This window comes from Lithobates pipiens, unplaced genomic scaffold, assembly GCF_037356315.1.
Source record: "Lithobates pipiens isolate NorthernLeopardFrog02 unplaced genomic scaffold, aLitPip1_a1.2 Scaffold_1, whole genome shotgun sequence".
Lineage (NCBI taxonomy): Eukaryota > Metazoa > Chordata > Amphibia > Anura > Ranidae > Lithobates > Lithobates pipiens.
Genome location: NW_027507685.1, coordinates 221,322,371 through 221,348,300, shown reverse-complemented (window position 1 = coordinate 221,348,300; position 25,930 = coordinate 221,322,371). Strand labels below are relative to the sequence as shown.

General features: G+C 40.6%; 1 protein-coding gene across 1 annotated transcript in view; it reads left to right on the top strand.

The window, feature by feature from the left end:
* The window catches only part of LOC143983486 (N-acetyllactosaminide alpha-1,3-galactosyltransferase-like), a 149,416-nt gene that overhangs the window by 84,673 nt on the left and 38,813 nt on the right, over positions 1 to 25,930 (top strand). Inside the window, exon 3 of the mRNA XM_077483232.1 lies at positions 24,789 to 24,865. Within this exon, the coding sequence (XP_077339358.1) occupies positions 24,789 to 24,865 (77 nt within the window). The remainder of the gene's footprint in view (positions 1 to 24,788; positions 24,866 to 25,930) is intronic.

Here is a 25,930-nt window from a genome sequence, read left to right as displayed (position 1 = left end):
TTTGTACACATTTGTCCCTAATTATAGTTACTATTTTATAAACAAATGTAGGGTTAGAATGGAGTATGGTGCCCAGATTTCTGTCAACTAGCGAAATTGACCAATATTTCTTTATTATGCATTCCTTTTTATTGTTTATGCCCTTCACACTGATCATGCGCAAATTTGTGTTCATGGCTCGAAGGGGTTATACCGGGATGCTGCCTGCAGCTGCAGGCATCACCCTGGTACTGTTTTTTTAAAGCAGGCGGCTGGTTCTTTAGTGATAACAACCGATGCAGCTAAAAAGGCTGTTATCCTGAAGCAGCGCCGCCGCCTTCGACCTCTCTTCCCGGGGGCCTCCCGAGAAACCAGCCGGTGCTTCCGCCGGCTAGGTGGAGACCCGTACAAAGCCCAATTCGGTTTCCGATGTAAAATCCCGTAAGCGACATCACTTCTGGTTTACTCGGCTGCCAATGGCGCCAATTAAAAAAAATTAAATAACAGTATTCGGAATCGCTGTTTTTGGCGATCTTAATACTTTTAAGTGCAAAGGAGGGTTTTGGGGGTCTTTTCAGTCCCCTGATCTGTCCATAAAGAGTACCTGTCACCATCTTTCGTTATCACAAGGGATGTTTCATTCTTTGTGACAGCAATAAAAGTTTTTTTTTTTTTTAAAGGGACAATGTAGAAGAAAATAAATAAATAAATAAGATTTTTTTTTTTTTTAAAGTGACGTAAGTCGTGCCTGCAAATGTAAACGGTGTTCAAATCACACGTGAGGTATCACCGCGATCGCCAGAGTGAGAGCAATAAATTTAATTTTTTTTAAAGTGTTGTCTATGGAGATTTTTAGGTACGTAGTTTGTTACCATTCCACGAGTGTTCCTAATTTCAAAGTATGACATGACATGTTATGCATCTATTTACTCTGCGTTACATCATCTTTCACATTATACAAAAAAATTGGGCTGACTTTACTGTTTAGATTTTTTAAAATTAATGAAAGTGTCTTTTTTTTTCCCAAAAAAATGCGTTTGAAAAACCACTGCGCAAATACAGTGTGACATAAAATATTGAAACAATCACCATTTTATTCCCTAGGGTCTCTGCTAAAAATATATATAATGTTTATAAAAGAAAACAGTAACAAAAGTGCATGAGAGGGACGCCCCCTTGGATTTTAAAGGGCAGAAAAAGGAAAAAAGTAATGAAAGTAGATATAGTATAAAATGCACCAAAGTGCCAAATTTTATTCATATACAAAAAAACTAATTTATGGAAGGTGATCACAGTTCAATTTTAAAGAAACAATATTTTAATGAATTTGATTTTGAAACATGCAATGCGTGTCACCGAAAGCTATATATAATATTGTACGAAGCCCATTACTAAGCAATTTTCTAACAAAAAATATGGATTTTAACTTGTAAGCAACATTTTCAAAGTAGTGTCAATGTGAACCAGGGCTAAGGATGTGATCCAATCATGGTTGATAATGGCAACCTATCTTTTAAAACCCATTATGTCAAAAATAATTATGTTCTAGACAATAGTCTAGACATTTTCTCAAGTATTTCTTTTGGGGTTTACACAAAAGATGGTTGCCGTTATCAACCATGATTAGATAACATCCCTAAGGGTTAATTATTAAGGTTGAGGAGAATTTGTACCCAAGAGAGTGATTATTTAGAACAAGCCCATAAGATGGGAAAAAAATGTGTAGCGAAAAGCTATGAAAACAAATAGAAAAAACAATCATGGAAATTAAACATATAGAAATGGGTTATTACACGCTAAAATAATGAAGGCACTGTAGATCACACACTAGCTCTGGTTATTGCTTATAATAAACAATATTAAAAAAAATTAAAAATAATAAAGAAACATTAGTCAGTGTTGTTAGGTGACTGACATCTGGGCACCATACTCCATTGTAAACCTAAATGTGTATATAAAAGAGCACCTATAATTAGGAACAGAATAGTAAAAAATTTAGTAGATCCACCAAAGACTGTTTTGTGGTCTTTCTTTAACCAGTCAGGTGTCTTCCCCTGCAGGCTTTGTTACGCTTGCTGCAGTCTTTGGGGGAGGGGATAATAAAAGAAGAAGCACGTTCAAATCTAATATCACAGGAAAACACTATGAAATAAAGGACTGTATAACATGCAACACCGAGAGGGTTTTATTTTGCATTGAATGTCCTTGTTGGATTCAGTATATAGGACGAACAAAAAGAATGATGGTTAAGAGGATTAAAGAACATTTTTATAACATAGCAATTGGTTATCCGAAGCATCCATTATCAAAACTTTACCAGGAAATACACAATAAAAATGTTAAAGGCACTTTATTTTGGGGGGGGGGGGGGTGGAAAAATAAAAAAAACACTTGAGGGGATCCAATAAAGTAAGCATATTGAGTCAAAAGGAGTCTAAAAAGATTAATGAACTAAAAACATGAATACAGTGGGGCCACAATACAGAATTTAACATCAACTGCTCTATTCTAAAGATTGGTACTCTTGTTTTTTTTTATTTCTTATTATTCTCTTTATTTAAGATAAATTGCAGTTACAAACATAAGCATATGCATTAACAGGAATCACTGCACAGTCCTTAATACCGGGGATGTCACCCATTTATACAGAGTTAACAAAATAACACCATTGGCAGTGGCTAGCTCGTAACTATCTGTGTTTCGTGTTCTGCCAAATCGGGTGGTACACAAGTTTGCCCGAGTACTGGTACTCTTGTTTTAAACATTATTTTATCCACAAGAGATATACCTACAAATACATTTTAACGAATTTGCTCACTAGTGGCAAAATAGATATTCTATTTTCATTTGCAATTTTATTATAGATTTTGCAGACAAGGTCTTTATATACAGTGGTTAGAATATATTTTAATTGTTTTAACTAATTATTTTATGGTGGGTATACAATATATTGTGAAAGGCATCGGCAGCATCTTTTGTTTATATCTATTAGCATGTTGGTATTTTCATATATATGTAGCAATAACCCCCGAAGGAGCTGCTGGTTAGATTGGGCTTACTGTTACCTTCTTTTTCCTCACTCCGCATCTAGGGGTGTCCCGTGGTAGATGGCCCAGTAACTTGAGAGACTGACGACAGATCCACTAAAAGGAATTTTATTTGCAAAAACGTAGACAATGAACAGTCTCTTAAAATGGGATCAGAGGGTTGGAAAGGAAGTTCAGGTATTCTTAGTATCAAAGTCAATATTGAAGAACTTGCATCCAGAGAATAGCCATTCACAACTGGATGTTCACTCAAGTTGGATAGTCCCTCCCTCACAAAGCCTAGCAGCCAACAAGATGCTTACTCAGGAAGAAGTTTCTGCCACAGATGTTGTTGTAGAACATACAAGGATAAATCTCTGCCACAGATTTTGTCGTAGAACATGTAGGAAAACTAAACTTATAGAACACTCGTGTGATGCCTGGATCTTTCAGCCAGCTTGGTGATATCCACGAGACCGGATTCTCTTGGGTACTTCAGCTCCTCCAGGCTCTTGCTAAGAAACCAACCTGTACGTGGCCTTCTTCTGAAGAGTCCTCCCCTGGATAGCGTGAAGTCACTGGGTCTCTCCCAAACCAGAGACGGCACCCAAACACCTCAGAATCCTCCTTTAATTTCTTTGCCTCGGGCTAGCCAGCCCCGAGACAACAAGACTGGGTGGATCCGCACCCCAGGCCATAGCCTTCCTGGGGGCTGGTCAGGAGGACCAGGACCATGAAGTCAGTACATCTTTCTGAACCGGAACCCCGAACCACGTGACATCCGCATCTTAAATACCCTCTCCCAGAAAGCACAGTAATAGCGTCACTCCCACTAGGCGGGCTCCGAGAGAGAGTAACTTAAGCCCCCAACCAGACCATAGTTCCATGCCTGCCAGAAGAGACAGTGCCCCCTGTGGCCAGGCTGAACATCCCATAGTCCAGTTAGACTGATGCTGAGGTCCAAATTTAGACAATTGTACCCAAACCAAACTACAGTTCAGGTGTACCCTTAAATTTGAAAAACACATAGCGTGTGCTCTTCAGGAGCCGGGGCTACATATAATTTATACATACACACATTTTCTAAAGTACTTCCTAAATTTTTTACATTGGTCCTACATATTCAGTATTAAGTATTATTTCCCACTTTAGTAGTCTTGTGGGATATTTTAATCTGGTTATTAATAGACATGTGCACTGCCAACATTTTTTATTTTTGTTTCATTTTTTTTTGAAAATTCGGAAATCCGAATATTTGGATTTTCACATTTCTAAATTTTCAAAATTTTCTAATTTTCTAATTTCCGACTTTTCTAATTTCCGAATTCTGAATTTTCGAACTCCAAATTTTTGGACTTACGCAATTCGGAAATTACGAAATTTGAAAATTCAGAAATCCAGAAATTCTAAATTCAGAAATAAGTAATAATAACTAACTATTAAATTATAGGTATTGAAATTTCCTTTCAAATTTGTCTGTTTCTGAACTTAACGAATACAAATTTATCTGAAGTTACAAATTATCCAAATTAACGAATGTTGCATCTAAACAAATGGAATGGAACATTAACAAATAATAATAATAATAAAAACTATTATTATTGTTATTTATTATTATTATTATTATTATTATTAGATCATTACGTTTCATTTGTTTAGATACGGCATTCGTTATTTTAGATAATTTGTAACTTCTGATAAATTCGCACTCGTTACGTTCACTAACAGCCAAATTTGAAAGGAAATTCCAATGCCTATAATTTAATATTTATTATTAGTTATTATTCTAGATTTTGGGTTTTCGAATTTTTACAATTTCATTCTTTTGAATGTTCAGATTTTCATTCTTATTTTTAGATTTTCACATTTCCAACTTTTTTAATTTTCGAATTTCCTAATTTTGAATTTTCGAATTTCAGAATTTCCGAAATGTTCCAATTTCTGAAATTTAGAATTTCCGAAATTTCCCATTTCCAAAATTACCAATTTCTGAATTTTGAATTTCCGAAACTTCAAATTCGGAATTTCCGAAAATTTCAAATTTCCGAATTTTTGAATTTCCGAATTTCTGAAATTTCGAACCTCTGACTTTTAGAATTTTCCGATTTCTGAATTTTGACATTCGTTAATTCCGAAATTTCTGAATTTTCCGATTTCTGAATTTTGACATTCGTTAATTCCGAAATTTCTGAATTTTTAAATTTCTGAAATTTTGAATTTCCGAAAATTCAGAGATTTGGAAATTCAGAAATTGAAAATTTGGAAATTCAAATATTTGGAAATTCTGTAATTGACGAATTTGTCAAAATTTGTTAAACGGATTCGGACCTCAACAAATTGCACATGTCTAGTTATTACATCAGTTAAATAATAGAGTAACATCCTTAGATTACATTTGTGTCGGATTGTATCCAACAAAATGGTGGCGATCATCACTGTTCCCAAGGTGCAATTAATATTACCAGATAGATCATTTGGGCGGCTATATCTAGCTAATTAAACAGTATGGTCCCGTGGGCTTAGTACAACATAGGTATCCAACAAAATAGTGGCCACTACTTCCCACAGTCACCGGAACTTCACTTAGAGGTTGCTAATCCATTAAAGGGTGACCTCGGAGCCCAGTAATATTGAATATAACCAACTTGCATGCCCCGTAACAATCAGGAGTAGTTTAGTAGGTAAATTTATTGGTATCCTGGTCCTTGTGAGTCTATCTTTGTAAAGTGGGAGAACAATAGTATAAGATTCCCGTACAAATAGCTCCACATTACATCAGTTGGTAGCTGACAAAATAGTCACTGTTTTATACATTATACCAGCTCTATATAAGACAGGATGGTGGCAGGGCTCTGGTTCCTTTAGAAGAAGTCACAGGAAGTGACAAAACGCGTCAGTTCGGAGCTCAGTGACGTAATTAAGTCACCATGAAGACGTTGGCTGGATACAAGCTAATAATGATGCTGTAGTCTTAAAACGGGGTTCCCACATTAAAAAAAATTAAAAGTCAGCAGCTACAAATACTGCAACTGCTGACTCTTAATAATTGGACACTTACCTGTGCCAGGGTCCAGCGATGCGGGGGAAAGAAGCCCCGCTCGTCTCCCTCTCCGTTCGGCGGCGCTGGCATTGTAACTGTGCGCCATAATTGGCCGCACAATCATCTGGGACCTGTCACGTGTCCCAAATGATTGACAAGAGGGAGGGGGCAGAGCTGAGCCCTTCCTGCGCTGAGGGGAAGTGACGTCAAGAGCCCAGGCACTGAAGGAGGCAGACTACGAGGGATCACGTAGCAACAGCCATTGAGAGGTGAGTAAAAAAAAAATGTTTTACAAATTTTTTTTTTTTTTAAGGCACATTCATGATTTTTTTTTTTTTGGGGTGGAACACCACTTTAATGGGAACATGTACCTGTAAACACTTATCTCAAATGGTATGGACAAGTAAATCGCTATAGTGCTAAAAGACAAACCTAATGAAACAACAACATAAAGCTGAAGTCCAACTATGGGATATCGACCACAGTGCACTAAATCATATAAACTAGAGCTGCAGTAACATCTAAGGGTTAAAACGATTAAATACACAGTGAAGTAATTAAATAAATGATGAGGACAACCCTTCTCAGGTTAGACCATTAAAAGTCCACGAAAAAAAAAAAGGTTAATTATGAAAAAAAAATATGTCACAAAAATACGAATAAAGTAGAAGTAAAGACAAAATTGTGAAAATTCTTCTTTTTAAAAGTTCATATAAACAGCATCCATCACCAGTGGAATGAAATATATCCTCATGTAGAGCCTTCGTCACGAATAGTAAAATTGCTTGCTTACCAAATAGAAATGACCTTCTAACTCTAGAAAGGTCAATAGAGCTTAATTATGGATGCACAAGATGCTGGTCCTAGAGACAACTCCAAATTGCTCTCCCAATTTTTCGATCAGCCCTGCTGCTCCAGCCTGCAATACCTTATTTTTTGGTAAGCGTGCAATTTTACTATCCGTGGTGGAGGCTCTACACGAGGATATATTTCATTTCACCGGTGATGGACACTGCTTATATGAACTTTTCATAAGAAGATTTTTCACAATTTTACTTCTACATTAATTCATATTTTTATCACAAATTGTTTTTCACAATTTTTTCTTCACATGGACCTTTTAATGGTTAATCTTCACTGTGTATATAATTGTTTTAATTATTTAATTGTTAGCGCAGCTCTAGATTATATGATATGAACTGTAAATACTTGAAGTTGTTTCTAAGGTGGTGCACTGCTGTGGATTAGTGCACCAGCATTGTGAGTGCAATTTAGAGTGTTTTAATAAATAGTTTATGGTTTTGGGTGAAGGAAGTAACTGGATATCTGTGTGGCATATGAGACCCTTTAAATGGGAAAATGCACACTGACCTATAATAGGTCTGGGTGTTAAAGTGAGCGTAGAGCGTGAGTGGTGGTGGGATCCACTGAAGAGTGATCACACTGGTGAAAAATTGATCAAGATATTATATTTTGGATATATAAGTTGTATATCAGAATTTTGACATTGTAGTGGTGGTGGAACCCTTCACTTGCACATTGCACTTTTGATTCATTTTTTTTGGTGCACCTTGCACATACATATACATGCATTTGATCAATTATTGTTAGCATGATTGTATTTATCATTTGTACTGACATCATTTTGCATATAGTGGGTATATGTTGTATAAAAATTCTACACACCTCTGTAGAATGAAACAAAGGTAAATCATTTCAGAACTTTTTCCACCTTTGATGTGATCTATAAACTGTACAGCTCAGTTGAAAAACAAACAGATTTTTTGGGGGGGGGAATAAAACTTAAAAACGAAAAAAATAGTGATTGCATAAGTGTGCACACCCTCTTATAACTAGGGATGTAGCTGTGTTCAGAATTAAGCAATCAAATTCAAACTCGTGTTAAATAGGAGTCAGTACACACCTGCTATCATTTAAAGTGCCTCTGATTAACTCTAAATAAAGTTTAGCTGTTCTAGTAGGTCTTTCCTGACATTTTCTTAGTCGCAGCCTACAGCATAAGCCATGGTCCGAAGAGAGCTTCCAAAGCATCAGAGGGATCTCACTGTTAAAATGTATCAGTCAGGAGAAGGGTAAAAAAGAATTTACAAGGCATTAGATATACCATGGAACACAGTGAAGACAGTCATCATCAAGTAGAGAAAATATGGTACAACAGTGACATTACCAAGAACTGGATGTTGTTGTGCTTATGAGAATAATTTTCCTGCCCGGTATTTATGAACAAATAATTTTTAAATGATAATATTTTTAAGATACATGATCAATAAATATGAACACAGACTAAAAATAGGAGATTTATTCACCAGACATGTATTTATACAAAATAGTTACACATATATATTGGTTGACAAAAACAAACGTTACATAAAATAAAAAATACTGATTGTGCTACATAAAATTATGAATATCAATTGAAACACCCGCTATTGGGAGTGTTGTACTTTTTAAATGACACAGAAATGATAAGCTTGCCTGTAGAATCAATAACCTTGTAAAAATTAAATTAGACATAACGTCTGTATTTCACAAATTCAATCATTACTATACTGCAGGTAAGTAAGTGGTTAACGACATGAAATAAAAATTAGACATTTGTTATGTCAATAGAGTGGAAACTATAAAATTTAAAATTGAAGCTTAGGAAAAAATCTACAAGGCGGTTACCGATTAGAGGGAAATAGTTATCCAACTGTATAATAATCAATAAGTAAATATTTAATATAACACAAATGAATATAAAGTAAAAATCAACATGACATAATTACCCATTCCAAAATGGCTACTGGTCTGAATTGCTGGTTACCAGAGTTTTTATAATGGCTGCTGTGGCTTTCAAGATGGCTACTTTTAAAGAGGAATTACTTCTCGTGACCTCTGAGTTTTAAAGCATAAGGTGTCAAGGAATATTCATGAATGGAGTGTGTCTTTTCATGGCATCTATCCTCATCCTAAATACCATGTTACACAATAGGATCATAAAAATGATAATAAGCTCAGCCCAAAAGGTATGACTTCTTTTCCATTGGTGGAAAAAATCTATTGATTAACGTTTGAGAATTGAGGTTATATCACTTCCAACCACTGGGCATGTCTGAGGGCAGAAAAACATGTTCTGAAATATCTGCTAAGTAATATGTTCTATTTTCATAATGTGTATCTGTTTGTATAGTGGTGCTGATGAATATATATATATATATATATATATATGATATTATTCAGGGGCTCTGGTAACTGGTCCAATGTACAATTCAACCAGTATAATTTTAATATCAATATCACATAAAATTATTATCTATGGATAAATGTATAACTCTTGTAGATCCTATGAATACTTATTTATCTAGGTAAATGTGGAATATTATATAATGTAAGTAAACATGGGTACAATCTATACAGTGGTGTGAAAAAGTGTTTGCCCCCTTCCTCATTTCCTGTTCCTTTGCATGTTTGTCACACTTAAGTGTTTCGGAACATCGAACCAATTTAAACAATAGTCAAGGACAACACAAGTAAACACAAAATGCAATTTGTAAATGAAGGTGTTTATTATTAAAGGTGAAAAAAAATCCAAACCATCATGGCCCTGTGGGAAAAAGTGATTGCCCCACCTTGTTAAAATATACTATAAGGCCGCGTACACACGGGCGGACTGTTCGCCCAACCTTGTTCGGCAAACAGTTTCATCAAACAGTCCGCTCAAGATTTGCATGAGCGGACTTGCCCACACACGAGCGGACTGTTTGACGAACAAGGTTGGGCAAACAGTTCGCTCAACTTTTGAAATGAACGGACTCGCCCACGTAATGCGGAGGCAAATCCGCCCATTTCGAGCGCGTGTACAGGTAGGCGGGGCCCGCGAAGGAGACGTCGCGGGCTCCGCCGCCTGGAATGGGCTTAAAGGGGAACCCCAACGCCGAAAAAAATCGGCGTGGGGGTTCCCCCCAAGTCCACACCAGACCCTTGTCCGAGCACGCTACCCGGCCGGCCAGGAAAGGGGGGCGAGCGAGCGCGCCCCCCCTCCTGAGCCGTACCAGGCCGCGTGCCCTCAACATGGGGGGTGCCTTGGGGAAGGGGGGGCCGCGCGGCCCCCCCACCCCAAAGCACCTTGTCCCCATGTTGATGAGGACAAGGACCTCTTCCCGACAACCCTGGCCGTTGGTTGTAGGGGTCTGCGGGCGGGGGGCTTATCGGAATCCGGGAGCCCCCTTTAAGAAGGGGGCCCCCGGATACCGGCCCCCCACCCTATGTGAATGAGTATGGGGTACAATGTACCCCTACCCATTCACCTGTAAACTAAAGTACAATAAAAAACACAACACAGAGAAAAAATATTTTATTGCACAGCTCCGGGGGTCTTCGGGGGTCTTCTCGCCGGACTCCTCCGCTATGTGTGTGTAGCTCTTTTGCTAGCGGAGGAGTCCGGCTTTCTTCCTCCCCGCCGCCGGCCTCTTCTCCCGACTTCGGGGGTCTTGTCCCCCTCTTCGGTTCTTCTGCCGGGCCACCGCGCCTGGTCCGGTGGCCCGGTCTTCTGTCGCCGTCTTCCGTTCTTCTGTCGCCGCCTTCGGTTCTTCTGCCGGGCCACCGCGCCTTCTTGTAGCTCTTTTACAGGCGGTGGCCCGGTCTTCTGTCGCCGCTGTCGTCGCCGCCGCCGCCGCCTTCCGTTCTTGTTCTTCTTCTTGTTCTTCTTCTTCTTCTCCTGGAGATGTTGACTCGACGATCTCTCCGGCCGGAATGCCAGGGACACGCTCCGCTGCCACTTATATAGTGACAATGGGGCGGTGTCACATGGTATATGTCACATGGGTTGGTCACATGGGTTGATGTCACATGGGGACTATGACATCGTAAGGGGGCGGGGTCACCATGTGACCAACCCATGTGACATATACCATGTGACACCGCCCCATTGTCACTATATAAGTGACCCCCGGAGCTGTGCAATAAAATATTTTTTCTCTGTGTTGTGTTTTTTATTGTACTTTAGTTCACAGGTGAATGGGTAGGGGTACATTGTACCCCATACTCATTCACATAGGGTGGGGGGCCGGTATCCGGGAGCCCCCTTCTTAAAGGGGGCTCCCGGATTCCGATAAGCCCCCCGCCCGCAGACCCCGACAACCAACGGCCAGGGTTGTCGGGAAGAGGCCCTTGTCCTCATCAACATGGGGACAAGGTGCTTTGGGGTGGGGGGGCCGCGCGGCCCCCCCTTCCCCAAGGCACCCCCCATGTTGAGGGCACGCGGCCTGGTACGGCTCAGGAGGGGGGGCGCGCTCGCTCGCCCCCCTTTCCTGGCCGGCCGGGTAGCGTGCTCGGACAAGGGTCTGGTGTGGACTTGGGGGGAACCCCCACGCCGATTTTTTTCGGCGTTGAGGTTCCCCTTTAAGCCCATTCCAGGCGGCGGAGCCCGCGACGTCTCCCTCGCGGGCCCCGCCTACCTGTACACGCGCTCGAAATGGGCGGACTTTCCGAGCGGGAACAGCTCATTTCGAAAGTACAGCGGACAAGCCCACACACGGGCGGACTGTTCGCTCAAACACAGTTTCAGCGGACAGTTTTTCGGAATTTCCGAAAGACTTTGTCCGTCCAACTGTCCGCTGAAACTGTCCGCTGAAAGCCCACACACGAGCGGACTGTCCGCCCAAACACTGTTCAGCGGACAAGGTTGGGCGAACAGTCCGCCCGTGTGTACGCGGCCTTACTGTGGTTGTCCACACCTGAGTTCAATTTCTCTAGCCACACCCAGGCCTGATTATTGCCACACCTGTTCACAATCAAGGCATCACTTAAATAGGAGCTGCTTGACACAGTAAGGTCCACCAGAAGATCCTTAAAAGCTACACATCATGCCGAGACCCAAAGAAATTCAGGAACAATTGAGAAAGAAAGTAATTGAGATCTATCAGTCTGGAAAGGGTTATAAAGCCATTTCCAAAGCTTTGGGAATCCAGCGAACCACAGTGAGAGCCATTATCCACAAATGGCGAAGACATGGAACAGTGGTGAACCTTCCCAGGAGTGGCCGGCCACCCAAAATTACCCCAAGAGCGCAGCGACGACTCATCCAAGAGGTCACAAAAGACCCCACAACAACGTCCAAGGAACTGCAGGCCTCACTTGCCTCAGTTAAGGTCAGCGTTCATGCCTCCACCATCAGGAAAAGACTGGGCAAAAATGGCCTGCATGGCAGAGTTCCAAGGAGAAAACCACTGCTGAGCAAAAAGAACATCAAAGCTCGTCTCAATTTCTCCACAGCACATCTTGATGATCCCCAAGACTTTTGGAACAACATTCTGTGGACCGATGAGACAAAAGTGGAACTCTTTGGAAGGTGTGTGTCCAAGTATATCTGGCGTAGAAGGAACACTGCATTTCATAAAAAGAACATTATACCAACAGTAAAATATGGTGGTGGTAGTGTGATGGTCTGGGGCTGTTTTGCTGCTTCATGACCTGGAAGACTTGCCGTGATAAAAGGAACTATGAATTCTGCTGTCTACCAAGAGATCCTGAAGGAGAATGTCCGACCATCTGTTCGTGTACTCAAGCTGAAACGAACTTGGGTTCTGCAGCAGGACAATGATCCTAAACACACCAGCAAGTCCACCACCGAATGGCTGAAGAAAAACAAAATGAAGACTTTGGAGTGGCCTAGCCAAAGTCCTGACCTGAATCCTATTGAGATGTTGTGGTATGACCTTAAAAAGGCCGTTCATGCTCGAAAACCCTCTAATGTAACTGAATTAGGACAATTCTGCAAAGATGAGTGGGCCAAAATTCCTCCAGGACGCTGTAAAAGCCTCATTGCACATTATCGCAAACGCTTGGTTGCAGTTGTTGCTGCTAAGGGTGGCCCAACCAGTTATTAGGTTTAGGGGGCAATCACTTTTTCACACAGGGCCATGATGGTTTGGATTTTTTTTCACCTTTAATAATAAACACCTTCATATACAAATTGCATTTTGTGTTTACTTGTGTTGTCCTTGACTATTGTTTAAATTGGTTTGATGTTCCGAAACACTTAAGTGTGACAAACATGCAAAGGAACAGGAAATGAGGAAGGGGGCAAACCCTTTTTCACACCACTGTATATGTTTTCCATAACAATGATTGGTATCTTCAAACAATTCTTACTTCTAATTTGTTCTACATCAAAATATTATATTTTTACCTTATGACAGAATTATCATTGGGTCAGTAGACACTGAAATCATAATTGTATCTATAACCTGGAATATAATATATAGTTTGAATGACTTAAAATCATAAATATTTTGAAATACCATTGGGTAGACAGAATATAGATGTCCCCCAGAAGTGTTTGAAATTGACTTTGGACAGACTCAATTAATATTTAGCTGTATAAACAACTCCTAGAGTCCTCACAAAAAGTTTAATTAAAGATTTATGTCAACCTTTATTGCAGTGTTAGGTTTAGAGTTGGTTATCCATTGAAAGTTAGGAAATGTATGAAGTCATGGTGACCTTTATTTCACCTCTGTCTTGAGACCTAACCAACTTTGCATCTACATATGACGGTTATGAAATATATTTTCTTCATCGTAATTACAACGTTCCTTCAAAACTTAAGAAAAGACAAGAAGAAAACTGGTCATGGAGGCTGCCAAGAGGCTTACAGCAACATTAAACAAGCTGCAGAAATATCTGGCAAGTACCGGCTATGTGGTACATGTGACAACAATCTCCCATATTCTTCATATGTCTGGGCTATGGGGTAGAGTGACAAGACGGAAGCCTTTTCTTACAAAGAAAAACATCCAAGCCGGCTAAATTTTGCAAAAACACATCTGAAGTGTGGGAAAATGTTTTATGGTCTGATGAAACCAAAGTTGAACTTTTTGGCCATAATTCCAAAAGATGTGTTTGGTGCAAAAGCAACACTGCACATCACCAAAATAACACCAGACCCAGAGTGAAGCATGGTGGTGATAGCATCATGCTTTGGGGCTGTTTTTCTTCAGCTGGAACAGGGGCCTTAGTCAAGGTAGAGGGAATTATGAACAGTTCCAAATACCAGTCAATATTGGCACAAAACCTTCAGGCTTCTGCTAGAAAGCTGAACATGAAGCAGAACTTCATCTTTCAGCGTGAAAACGACCCAAAGCATACATTCAAATCAACAAAGGAATGGCTTCACCAGAAAAGATTAAAGTTTTGGAATGGTCCAGCCACAGCCCAGATCTGAATCTGATTGAAAATCCATTTGAAAATCTGTGGGTGATCTGAAAAGGGCTGTGCACATGAGATGCCCTCACAATCTGACAGATTTGGAGTGTTTTTGCAAAGAAGAGTGGCCAAATATTCCCAAGTCAAGATGTACCATGCTAATAGACTCATGCCCAAAAAGACTGAGTACTGTAATAAAATCAAAATGGTGCTTCAGCAAAAAGTATTAGTTTAAGGGTGTGCACACTTATGCAACCATATTTTTTTTTTTTTACTTCCCTGCACCTAAAAGATTTCAGTTTGTTTTTTAACTGAGTTGTACAGTTTATAGGTCATACTAAAGGTGGAAAAAGTTCTGAAAAAGTTCTTTCCTGACACAAAGCATGACAACATACACGACTGGGATAGGCTCCGCCTCTCGCCCAATCAGGACTGGTCATACTATATTTAAATAAGTCGCCTCCCCCTAGGTGGCATTCTCTTTTTTTCCTCAAACGCTCTACTGGTTATAACTGAATCAATGAAGATTTTTATTTTTGCCCTCACCTGCCGGATTCATCTGGTAAGCCGTACAGGTTCAGCCTTTTTCCTTTGGGGATGCCCCTCTGTTCGGTTGTAAAACTTTGATACGAGGGAGATCCCCCCCCCCAGGTCCAGATACTGGGGGGCTGGGATACTGGTCTCTGGATGCAGGTAAAACCATTCTGTCTTGTGGTTAATTGGGACTGATCAAGTCTCTCCTCCCTGGTGAGTTGTGGCCCCACACACACACATTTGTTAGTTTGGCTTTGGATATGTTGGTTTCCCTTGCAAAGATGCTGGAAGCTTTTTTTGGGGATCAGGGCTGCTCCCCTTCCAAGATGGCTCCTTGTCTGTTTCCTGTGGCTGGACGTGGCTTTCAGTCGGCAGGGAGCAGCAAGATGATATTGGGGTAACTTCTGGTCCACTGTAGCAGTGGCCGGGAGCTCCAGGTGGCTACCTGGGAATGGATTGGTGTCCACCTGTCAGTTATGGAGCTTCTCCCACCCCCCCGTAGAGCCAGTCAGGGAAGGGTGTTGCACAGAACAGGTAATTTTTCCATGAGCTGTCATGGTGTGTCTGAATCATTATGTTGTTAATATACAAGCTGCCAAAGTAGGTTAAACTGCTGTGTATAGTTATGTCTGTTTCATTTGCTTCACGGGTTTTGTTTTGTCTGTAGGACTAGTAATGCATGAACTGATATACAGGTGCTGCAAAATGTAGTCTTATTAACTCAGCAATGCCTGACTTTGCGGGTTTTGGATCACTGTATCAATGCTCTAATGCTTGGATTTGCTGTTTTGTAACCTTTACAGGGCAGTTGCCTAGTGTAGGTGATCCTACTAGGTATATTAACCCCTCATTGCCCTGCTTATGACAACAAAAATGATGCTTCAGTATGGATGACACTGCTATGCATTGTGTTGCTGCTATCTGTTGTACAGTCTGCTTTTAGGTGTAATGTGTTTAATGATTGCTATGCATTAACCTTTTTGTTATGTCTAAATGCAAGCGTAAAAAAAAAAAAGTAAATAAATAAAAATTTCAGTGTTCTGCTTAAGGAATTAGTTTAGTACACTATCTGTAATTGCTTCTGTCAAAGGGTTTAATTCTTGCTCACAGCATATAGATCCATTTGCTGCTTCAATGTCTGCAAATGGGTGTGTGGATGGCCACTGATATTGTATTAAGGCTATGTCCTAGCCAGTACTTCCAGGTATTTATTATGACCACAAACCTGCAGCTCATATCTTGAGCCATAAGCTTACCGAGAGACCAGCCACGATCAAAAAGGTGAGGGTAAGGTAGGTATGCTTTCATATATAAAAAGAGTGCGTGGGCAGGATGGTTTGTTAAACTCTCCAGCCCTTAAATACCAGCACCATTTCCCAAAGGAAAAGTGGAAACTTGTTCTTCCAACAGAGTGCTTGGGCAGTATGGATTGTAAAACTCTTCAGCCCTTAAATACCAGCACCACTCCTCAAAGGAAATGTGGAAACTTGTTCTTCCAAAAGTGGCAGGTCCTGTTTGGCTCTAAAAACTGCTATACATTCAAAGTGCTGCCAGAAGGGGCAGGCTAACAGAAATCATAGTAAGGACCATCCTGGGCAGAATGGGGAGTGTGGTTAGCTGGCATGCCCGCCAAGATGCTATGCCAAGTTGCTTATCAGGTGGCAGGAAAACACAACGTCAGATGTGTTCACTCAAGTGAAAACTGACTGGGTGGATCTCTAGTCACTAAGGCTCAGGTACTAAGCTAATCAAACAGCTGAGTCTGTTTAAAGGGTACCTCCTGCCTCAAAAAAACAAAACAGCAGGCCAAATAGCGTTCAAAAGATTGACCAGATGTGTATTCATGCTAGCAGAGGATGCAAGATCCCCTCTGTAAAGTCCAACTCTTACTGCAGTAGCAGTTGGCCAAGCCAAGTAATCTTCAGACCAGCCAGAAGTGCCAGTCTACCAGTAGATGATGCGATAGCCTTCGCAGAGACATGAAAACAACAATATAGATTTGGAAATGAAGATTTATACTGCCATTAAGGAGTATGGTATGGCCTGTGTTGGAGTTCACTTCAGTAGCAAAGGCTATTTGGTTCTCAGCAGACAACTTGAGGGCAAACTTGGCCAGTAATATGCCTCTGAGGTGTTTGGTCCAGTGAGGCAGTGTAACCACTATGGGTGCAGTAGGCTGTTCCTCCTACTATTCTGTGGGGTTAGTAAAGCCCTATGGCTTTACCCACTGATGGCGTATACCTCTTCTAAATCGATTGAAATATGATTTAAGATGGAATCAGTGATGTCCAGATCAGGGACTAATCCCTTAGGCCGCGTACACACGCGCGGACTGTTGGCCCAACTTTGTCCGTCCAACAGTTTGAGCGAACAGTCCGCTCAAACTTAGCATGGACGGACATGGCCACACACGACGAACGAACAGTTTGCTGAAACCGTGCGCGATGACGTGAACGGCACGTACGACGGGACGCAAAATACGACGTCCTATACACTGCATTATAACTTTCGGCTTGAAAATCCTTTCTGAGCATGCGCGGAACTTAGTTTGACGAACAAGCCTACACACGGGCGGACTGTTCGTTGAAACAAGGTTTCAGCGGACAGTTTTTCGGAATTTCCGTAAAACCTTGTCCGTCCAACTGTCCGCTGAAACTGTCCGCTGAAAGCCCACACACGAGCGGACTGTCCGCCCAAACACTGTTCAGCGGACAAGGTTGGGCCAACAGTCCGCGCGTGTGTACGCGGCCTTAGGCTAGTCACCTAGGCCCAGAACAAAGAGTTGGTGACAGGGCCTGAGAAGAGCCAGAGAAAAGATTGGAAGATCCAGATTCGTCTTTAATCGCCTAAGCTCAAGTTTGCTCCTCTCGAGGAGCAGCAAAGTCCCTTTTCACTCAAATGGGCCCAGTAGGTGTTATATTGCAGAAATTAAATGCAAATTTGGGCAGGAGACTCAGGATCAGTGGAGCCTGTGCAGCACTTGTCTTTGTGTTGTGACAACAAAACCTTGGGACAACTGAAGATTTCGGGTGTTTTGGCGAGTTGCACTTTGGTGCAGTAAGGAAGTCAATAGCATTTCTTTCAACTCCTCTAATTCCCACTATGGTTCTTTAAAGCAATCAAGGCTTTAAGCGAATGTTACCAAATCTTGTCCAACAGGAACAATCAGTCCATTGTTGCCAGTCGGAAAGCAGATTCAGGCAAGATGTGTAACAAAGGATCAAGATCCAAAAGTCATATGGAGTCATTGGGAACAAACTATCAGATTAAACTGCTACATTTTCTCTAGATCTAGCTGATGTGTACATGCGCACGTTGCTACACCCAGGCTTCTGGGAATTTCACTTCGGGCTCGTTCAGCAACCATTGACCTTTCCACATTTTTTTCCAGAACATTGCTTCCAGTAGTGGTCATCTTGCAGAAGCAAGGGCTTCAGGTTCCTTATGTGGTCAGTAGATGCGGGAGGCTCAACATCCTCCCAGGTCCTGGCAAACCCTGATTCAGAGGGAAGGCCAATTAATCTCATTATAATAATGACATGTTAGACGTTCAGAAGAATACTGTAGGGTTGCCCACACGGAGGGTGACAGTATTAGGACTTATGTGGAGGCAAGTCCTATCCCATCTGTTTGTATCACATGGTCTCAAACGGTCAAGAAGATTGAGAACATCATTAACTGGTCTTCTAAGATAATGAAAGATTTTACTTCCTATTCCAGGGAAGATTATTCCACATATGAGACTAGTCCCGTTGATGGTGGCTTAGGATAGTTAAGCTAATCATCAACTTTCATAAACTTCCAGATGTAACAATCATTAAAGTCTATTCACCTCGGTGACCTCCTAGCTCAAGTCAATGACATAGGCCAGTGGAAGACGAAGTGTCTAACAGCAGGGGTACAGTGATTCCCAAGTGGGGAAGTAATTTGGGCAACACAGCCTAGGAGGCCTCAGGTATGCTCTAAACAGACGGCTATAGGTAATCTCCTATCGTCATGGCAAGAGGCATCTCCTATTCAGGTTTGCCAATGGAAAAACCTTTCTCATCTCATCGCTCTGTCTTCTAGTGTCTCAGAACTTCCTGTCAGATACGGAAAAATATGAAGCCTTGGATGTCAAAGGTGGTCAATAGGAAGAATGTTCCCCTTAAAATGGTGCTCAGAATGCCACCCTTAGAGACAGCTAAAATATATATTGTGTCATGCTGCTGGCTTCGATAAGTGGTGCTGAACCTTGAATTCTGTAGGCACCATCAAAAAGGTAGTTCATCAGCCACAGCTCAAGGAACTCCTAGCAACCTCTGGAGGAACCCCAGGGGTCCACGGAACCCTGGTTGAGAATGACTGCCCTATACCAACAAGTGGTTCAATGAATCTCAACCTGGCAGTAAACTCAATGGTCAGGAATGGAAGTCATTCCTGCAAGAGGAGCTTCCCAGAAGTGGAAGCATTGTATCTACCAACATCCAGCTGGGTCAGCAGGCTAGCCTGTATAGCCACCATAAAAAATTATGTCACAGAACAAAAGGAACTAATTTTCTAGAACATTAGCAGTGCTTTCAAAGTGAACAATTGGCGAGTGATTAAAATAAACATAAATGGTTAGAAATCAAACTCCACTATCTACAAAGACAGAGATTGAAAGTGCTTCAATTTAAAACAATCAATAAAAAGTTAATTCATGAGCAAAGGTGACTGTGCCAAGGGAAAAGTTCTCATGCAAACAAGGTTGAAAGGCGATTTCAGCGTGGAACTCCACACCTCTTCTGCAGATCCCTACAGGTATTACACTTACCAGACCCAGCTGGTTTGTGCGCTTATCAAATACACAGATGCACCTTCTCACTTTACTGAGCGTCTTATATCTGTATTGGGCATTAAGATACGGATGGTGTATCTGGCAACCTCTGCGTTAGCTTGTGGCAAATATCCATCCTACCATTAAGGGCTCTGGTACCTCTGTGGTACTATCATAGATAAAAATGTCTAATTCTGAAGAAATCCCCGTGATCCACCATCTGCATATTAATGCCCAATACAGATATAAGAATCTCAGTAAAGTGAAAAGGTGCAGAATTTTTTATGGTTTATTTTTTGTGATAGTAGCTGCTGATTATATTTGTTATTTGCAAATAATTTTACCCTGGGCGCCGGGGGAGTGATTTTTGCACTTAGTTTGACTATCTCTCTTTTGCATATCTGTATAGCCACCAGACTTGTGATCTCTAAGCTCCTCATCAGGATCATCGTGCATGGTTGGGGAGGTTGAAAAAAGGCACAATTCTGTCTAGTTCAACCAGGATCCGTATTCATACAGCTGGGATAAGGGCAATGATCTGATAGCCTTACAGTCATGTCCTCAAAGTACAGTCTTTGGCCCAAGTTCCTCTTATTTTATTCTTTCTGAGATCTCAGACCTTACACAGCAGAGCCAAGTGTATCCAAATTCAACCACGTTACATCTAGCAAATGGGAGACCAAGTTAGAAAGGCTCATTGCAGGATCTCACCCACATTGTTTGAAACCTTATATTAGAACATGGAAAATATCTCAGAATTTCAGGAGGAATCTTCTGCTCTTGACTGCAACTAGGGTGATTCATCTGAACCAGACTACCTCAATAAGTTCAGTGACACTAAAGTAGTATTTCTTAAGGATATCACATCTTTGAAAATTCTTTCAGAGATCCAAGCATCAAGCAGTAAACTACCTTATTGTTACCATAATCAAGTAAAGTGACTTTGGTTTCTTCTTCACCAGCACCAGACGAGGGTCTGCATCTTTGCTTCTGGGTCAAGACATCGCCCTTTCCGGCTTGTCCAAACTAAAATGTCAGTGTCACCACAAGCTGGAGTAATGCAAGAAATACATGGAAGTGATCCTTCTCTAGGAGGTCAGACAGTGGCCTCTTCAGGCCTGGCAGTATCAGAAGACTTTCACTGTCCGCTAAGATAATAGCATTATCTTGGGTCAGAGTAGCCTAAGGGGCTTATAGAAGGAAGATAAATTCATCAATCTAGTGCAGAGCTCACTTTATCAGAGGGGTGGTATGCTCATGGGCAAAATTCAGAGGTCCAGAATTTTACCAACCAGGTTCATATACTACAAATCATTTTTTGCCTATTGCAAAGTCAATCAGGCAACATTGGAAGCAGGAGAATTGACTTCAGTTCTAATCTAATGATATGTTGATTCAAACGCTTCAGAGTGGCCCTCCCTTATAGGTTTTGTGGGTGTGCTACATCCCATTCGTGTATGCTGTCATGCTTTGTGTCAGGAAAACTGAAAATGTTATACTTACCTGACGGTATACAGCATACAGGTCACTCCCGTTTCACATTTGAGTATAGTTAAGAGAATGCTGCCTAGGGGGAGGCGACTTATTTAAATATAGTATAAACAGTCCTGATTGGGCGAGAGGCAGAGCCTCTTCCATTCGTGTATGCTGTCATGCTTTGCATCAGGAAAGGAAGATTACTGCCAGGTAAGTATAACATTTTCAGTTTTGTCTCATTTTTTTACATCACAGAAACCTGACATTTTAACAGGGGTGTGTAGACTTTTTATATCCACTGTATATGTTTAGATATATGTATGCAGCACTATATAACTATAATGATTTACTAGTATATGTGGGAACACATTAGGTGCTTGCAGCAAAATATGGGTGATTTGGTGATTTTAATTTATATAGATTATTATTATTTCTTGCTAAGTTGGAGATGTGCACGGGGCTTATTTTATTTTTTAACTAGGCCTTAGCCTCATTAGAAGTTGTAATAGTCTTTATATCAAAAATCCAAACCAAGACATAATGCCTCTGTGTTTGGCGGTTTTTATTGTAATTGTTTTTATAGATGGAGGTCAACTAGGGCTATGAATACTAACATTCTCATGTAAATATAGTTTTAATATAAAATATTTTTCTGTATTGTTGTGTTCAAGTGAACTTTTCTTATATTATATCCTCTATATTCCTTTTTGAACGCATTATAAATAACAATAGAGATTACATATTGTCAGGTGCTCAACACCAGGCCACAGGCCAAAGAAACATCCTCTATTATAGGTTTTTGTATTATCCTAAACCTAAACTCCAGCCATACATCTAAATACTTGGCTGAAATACAGTACATGCCTGAGGGATGTATCAATTGTTTTACAATTGTGTTCAGTCAAGTCAGTCATGCGATCCAGAAGCCCAGTTCTTTCATGCAATCCATACAAAGATATTTTTTTTTCAGTCTACATTCTTCCACTTCTATTGAGAGAAATACAGGAGATATCTTGTTCTCCATTTTTTCCCCTTTCTATCTCTGGTTTCTGTCATTTCAGACCCTGACCTGGAAACCTGGAAAAAAACATACAGATTTGTAGACTCAGCATGGATTTAGGACTTGTAATTTGCATATCAATTGTAGTAACTAGAGTTTGGTCGTTTTGAGCATATTGAAGTTTTTGGATAAGCATGGCAGCCTTCATATACCTACAGCTGTATAGGACAACACAGACAGTAAAGATAACCTGTATATATTGCAGAAAACCAGAAAACAGGGTTGTGTTAGTTGCCTGGGAGAACAACATATACAATAAAATGTGAAATATATAGATATTATTTTATTTAATATTATTATTATTATTATTATATATGTTTTATTATTATTACTATATAGTTTTATTATTATTAATTGTTTTTATTTATTTATTTGTATTTTTATTTTTTTAAATAAGAATTCCAGGTATGGATATTTTATACATAACTACATTAGTCTAGCTTGGGCCAAGATAATTAAGCATACACCATACTTGGCCAAAGCCCTTGGAAGCTGAAAATCACTGAAGTAGACATTACTACTGCAGCGATCTCATCACCTTTACCCTCAGCTTCTTTAGCAAGGCAATGGTCATCTTGGAGGTGTGTTTGGGGCTGTTATCATGTTGAAATACTGCCCTGTGGCCCAGTCTCTGAAGGGAGGGGATCATGTTTTGCTTCAGTATGTCACGGTACATGTTGACATTCATGGTTCCCTCAATGAACTCCCCAGTGCCGGCAGCACTCATGCAGCCCCAGACCATGACACTCCTACCACCATGCTTGACAGTAGGCACGACACACTTGTCTTTGTACTTCTAACCTGGTTGCTGCCACACACGCTTGACACCATCTGAACCAAATAAGTTTATCATGGTCTCATCAGACCACAGGACATGGTTCAAGTAGTCCATGTTCTTAGTCTGCTTGTCTTCAACAAACTGCAGGTTTTCTTGTGTATTATCTATAGAAGAGGCTTCCTTCTGGGATGACAGCCATGCAGACCAATTTGATGTCCTGTGCAGCATATGGTCTGATCACTGACAGGCTGACCCCCCACCCCTTCAACCTCTGCAGCAATGCTGACAGCACTCATATGTCTATTTCCCAAAGACAACCTCTGTATATGATGCTGAGCACGTGCACTCAGCTTCTTTGGTCGACCATGGCGAGGCCTGTTCTGAGTGGAACTTGTCCTGTTAATCCGCTGTATATTCTTGGCCACCATGCTTCAGCTTAGTTTCCGGGTCTTGGCAATCTTCTTTTAGCCTAGGCCCTCGTTATGTAGAGCAACAATTCTTTTTTTCAGATCCTCAGAGAGTTCTTTGCCATGAGGTACCATGTTGAACTTCCAGTGACCAGTATGAGAGAATGAGAGCGATAACATCAATTGTAACACACCTGCTCCGTATTCACACCTGAGACCTTGTAACACTAACGAGTCACATGACACCGGGTAGGGAAAATGGCTAATTGGGCCCAATTTGGACATTTTCACTTAGGGGTGTACTCACTTTTATTGCCAGCGGTTTAGACATTAATGGCTGTGTGTTGAGTTATTTTGAGGGGACAGGAAATTTACACTGATATACAAGCTGTACACTCACTACTTTACATTGTAGCAAACTGTCATTTCTTCAGTGTTGTCACATGAAAAGATAGAAGAGAATATTTACAAAAAATGCGAGGGATGTACTCACTTTTGTGGGATACTGTGTGTGTGTATGTGTGTGTGTATATATATATATATATATATATATATATATATATATATATATATATATATAAAACAAATGACATTTAAATTGATTTACCCGGCTGTAAACTTTCTTGGAAAAAAAACCCAATAGAGAAATGTGAAAAAAACTGCGAGGGGGTCCCCACCACCAATCCATACCAGGCTCTTTGGCCATCTCTACCTATAACAAGGCTTAATAGGGCTTACCTACAGGTACTGTAAATATCTCCTAAACATGCACTGTTTAGGAGATATTTACTGTAGATGCAACTGGTGATGTCACTGGTGCATGCGCTCTGAAGGAACAGCATACCTGTGGCGTTCCTTCAGAGTCCTGTGCTGTAAACAGTGGCTCCTGGGAGTATGCACAGGAATGGCATAATCGCAGCTCCGGCCACTCACAGCTAGAGTCCACGAACCCGGAAGGAAGATGGGGTGAAGATAGAAGCACCTTAAGTGGTGAAAGTGTGCCGCTGGAGGGCTTCATTCTAAGGTAGGTTTCACACAATGTTCTAGTATGCGATGCCTTGCAGGTTTAAAAAAAAAAAGCCAGCAGTTTACTATTGATTTAATGGGCATGTTTGACAGGTGGTGCTGCCTGTCAAAATTGGCAGGTTCAGTTATAAATTTGCCTTGGCCACAGTATGTCTACAGACCCCTTTGGCCCGCCATGTCCACTTGTAGGAGGGTGGTTGAGGGGGTGCTAAAAATGCTGCTCCCTGGCTGCCCATGTGAAAGTGACCTAAACGGGACACAGACTACAAATTAAACCCTACCAGATGTTATATTCTTTCCTCAATCCATAAAGAACTATTTAACAAAAGTTTGGGCTGGGGTTGGGTTTGAAGCACTCTATTGTCCACCGAGAGATGCTAGCTCATGTTATAATTGTTTGGGAGTTAATGGATAATAGCAAAAAGTCTAATATGAAATTTCTGCTTCTTTTTAAAGGTTAACAGAAAGAGGATCTTCCTATGCATCCTGCTTTGTCTGTCTCTGACGTACTTCTTTTATGTAAAGTCTCTGATGTGAGTATAAAAATGGATCTTCTGTTTTTTAAAGGGGTCTTGCTTCTTCAAAGATAAAAGGGGGAGCTTCTATACATGTGCTACTTGGTAGGACCATACCACCCAGAGCTCCACTAACTGGGTCCATGAGCACCTGCTGTACAAGCGGGAACAAAGTCCAGCTTCGGAAACCCAGCAGGCTGGGAAACGGGGGCACAGAGCAGTTATGGAAATCCATTTCAGGAGGATTTGGGGGGGGGGGCAAGGGTTTTCTAACCCATGAACCAAGCTAAAGTATACTATATATAACAATATTATACATATTCTTTAAACTAGTTACGTATCACCACTGAGTGGTGCTGTGGATACGATATAAGATAAAACTCGCCACCCCCCGATATTTGAAATCACTAGAAAGAACAATTTTGTTGAAAATGATGGACTTTGTAGGCATAACACGCAATTTTTTTTTAAAAATGTTTTAACAAAATTTATTTACAAAGTAAAAAATACTAAATGCAAAAAACATACAGAGATTTTGCATAAAACACTAATTGCCTCAGAGCATAGAGATTACACTGTCACTGTAGTCTGCTTAGATCATATATTGATCGAAAACTCGAATATTTGCGCTTAGATATGACAAATAGTAATTTGACATAAAAGAAACGATATGCAGACAGTGTATCATAGATGACTCGAATTGCCCTACATGTTACGCGTTATACAAACGCTTCATCAGGAGCTTTTGGCGTTTTCTAAAAATAAATAGACAAAAATAAAAAAAACTATTTCCACAAATAATTAATATAGTATATATTGTTTTGTAAATGTGCTCACATACACCGGAAACACAGAATTTTGTCCACCACCGTCATAGACTTAAAGAGGGAGAAAAGAAGGGAAACAAGAGAAGAGAAGAAAGGAAGGAATGAAGAGAAAAGACTGACGGGTGTAACAAGCTCCAAAGTTAGATACCACTATCCCCCACACGTATATACATTTACTCTACCTGTATGAGGGAATGTAAGTAATAAAATGATTCTTTTATATTTAATAGTACCTAACTTTGGAGCTTGTTACACC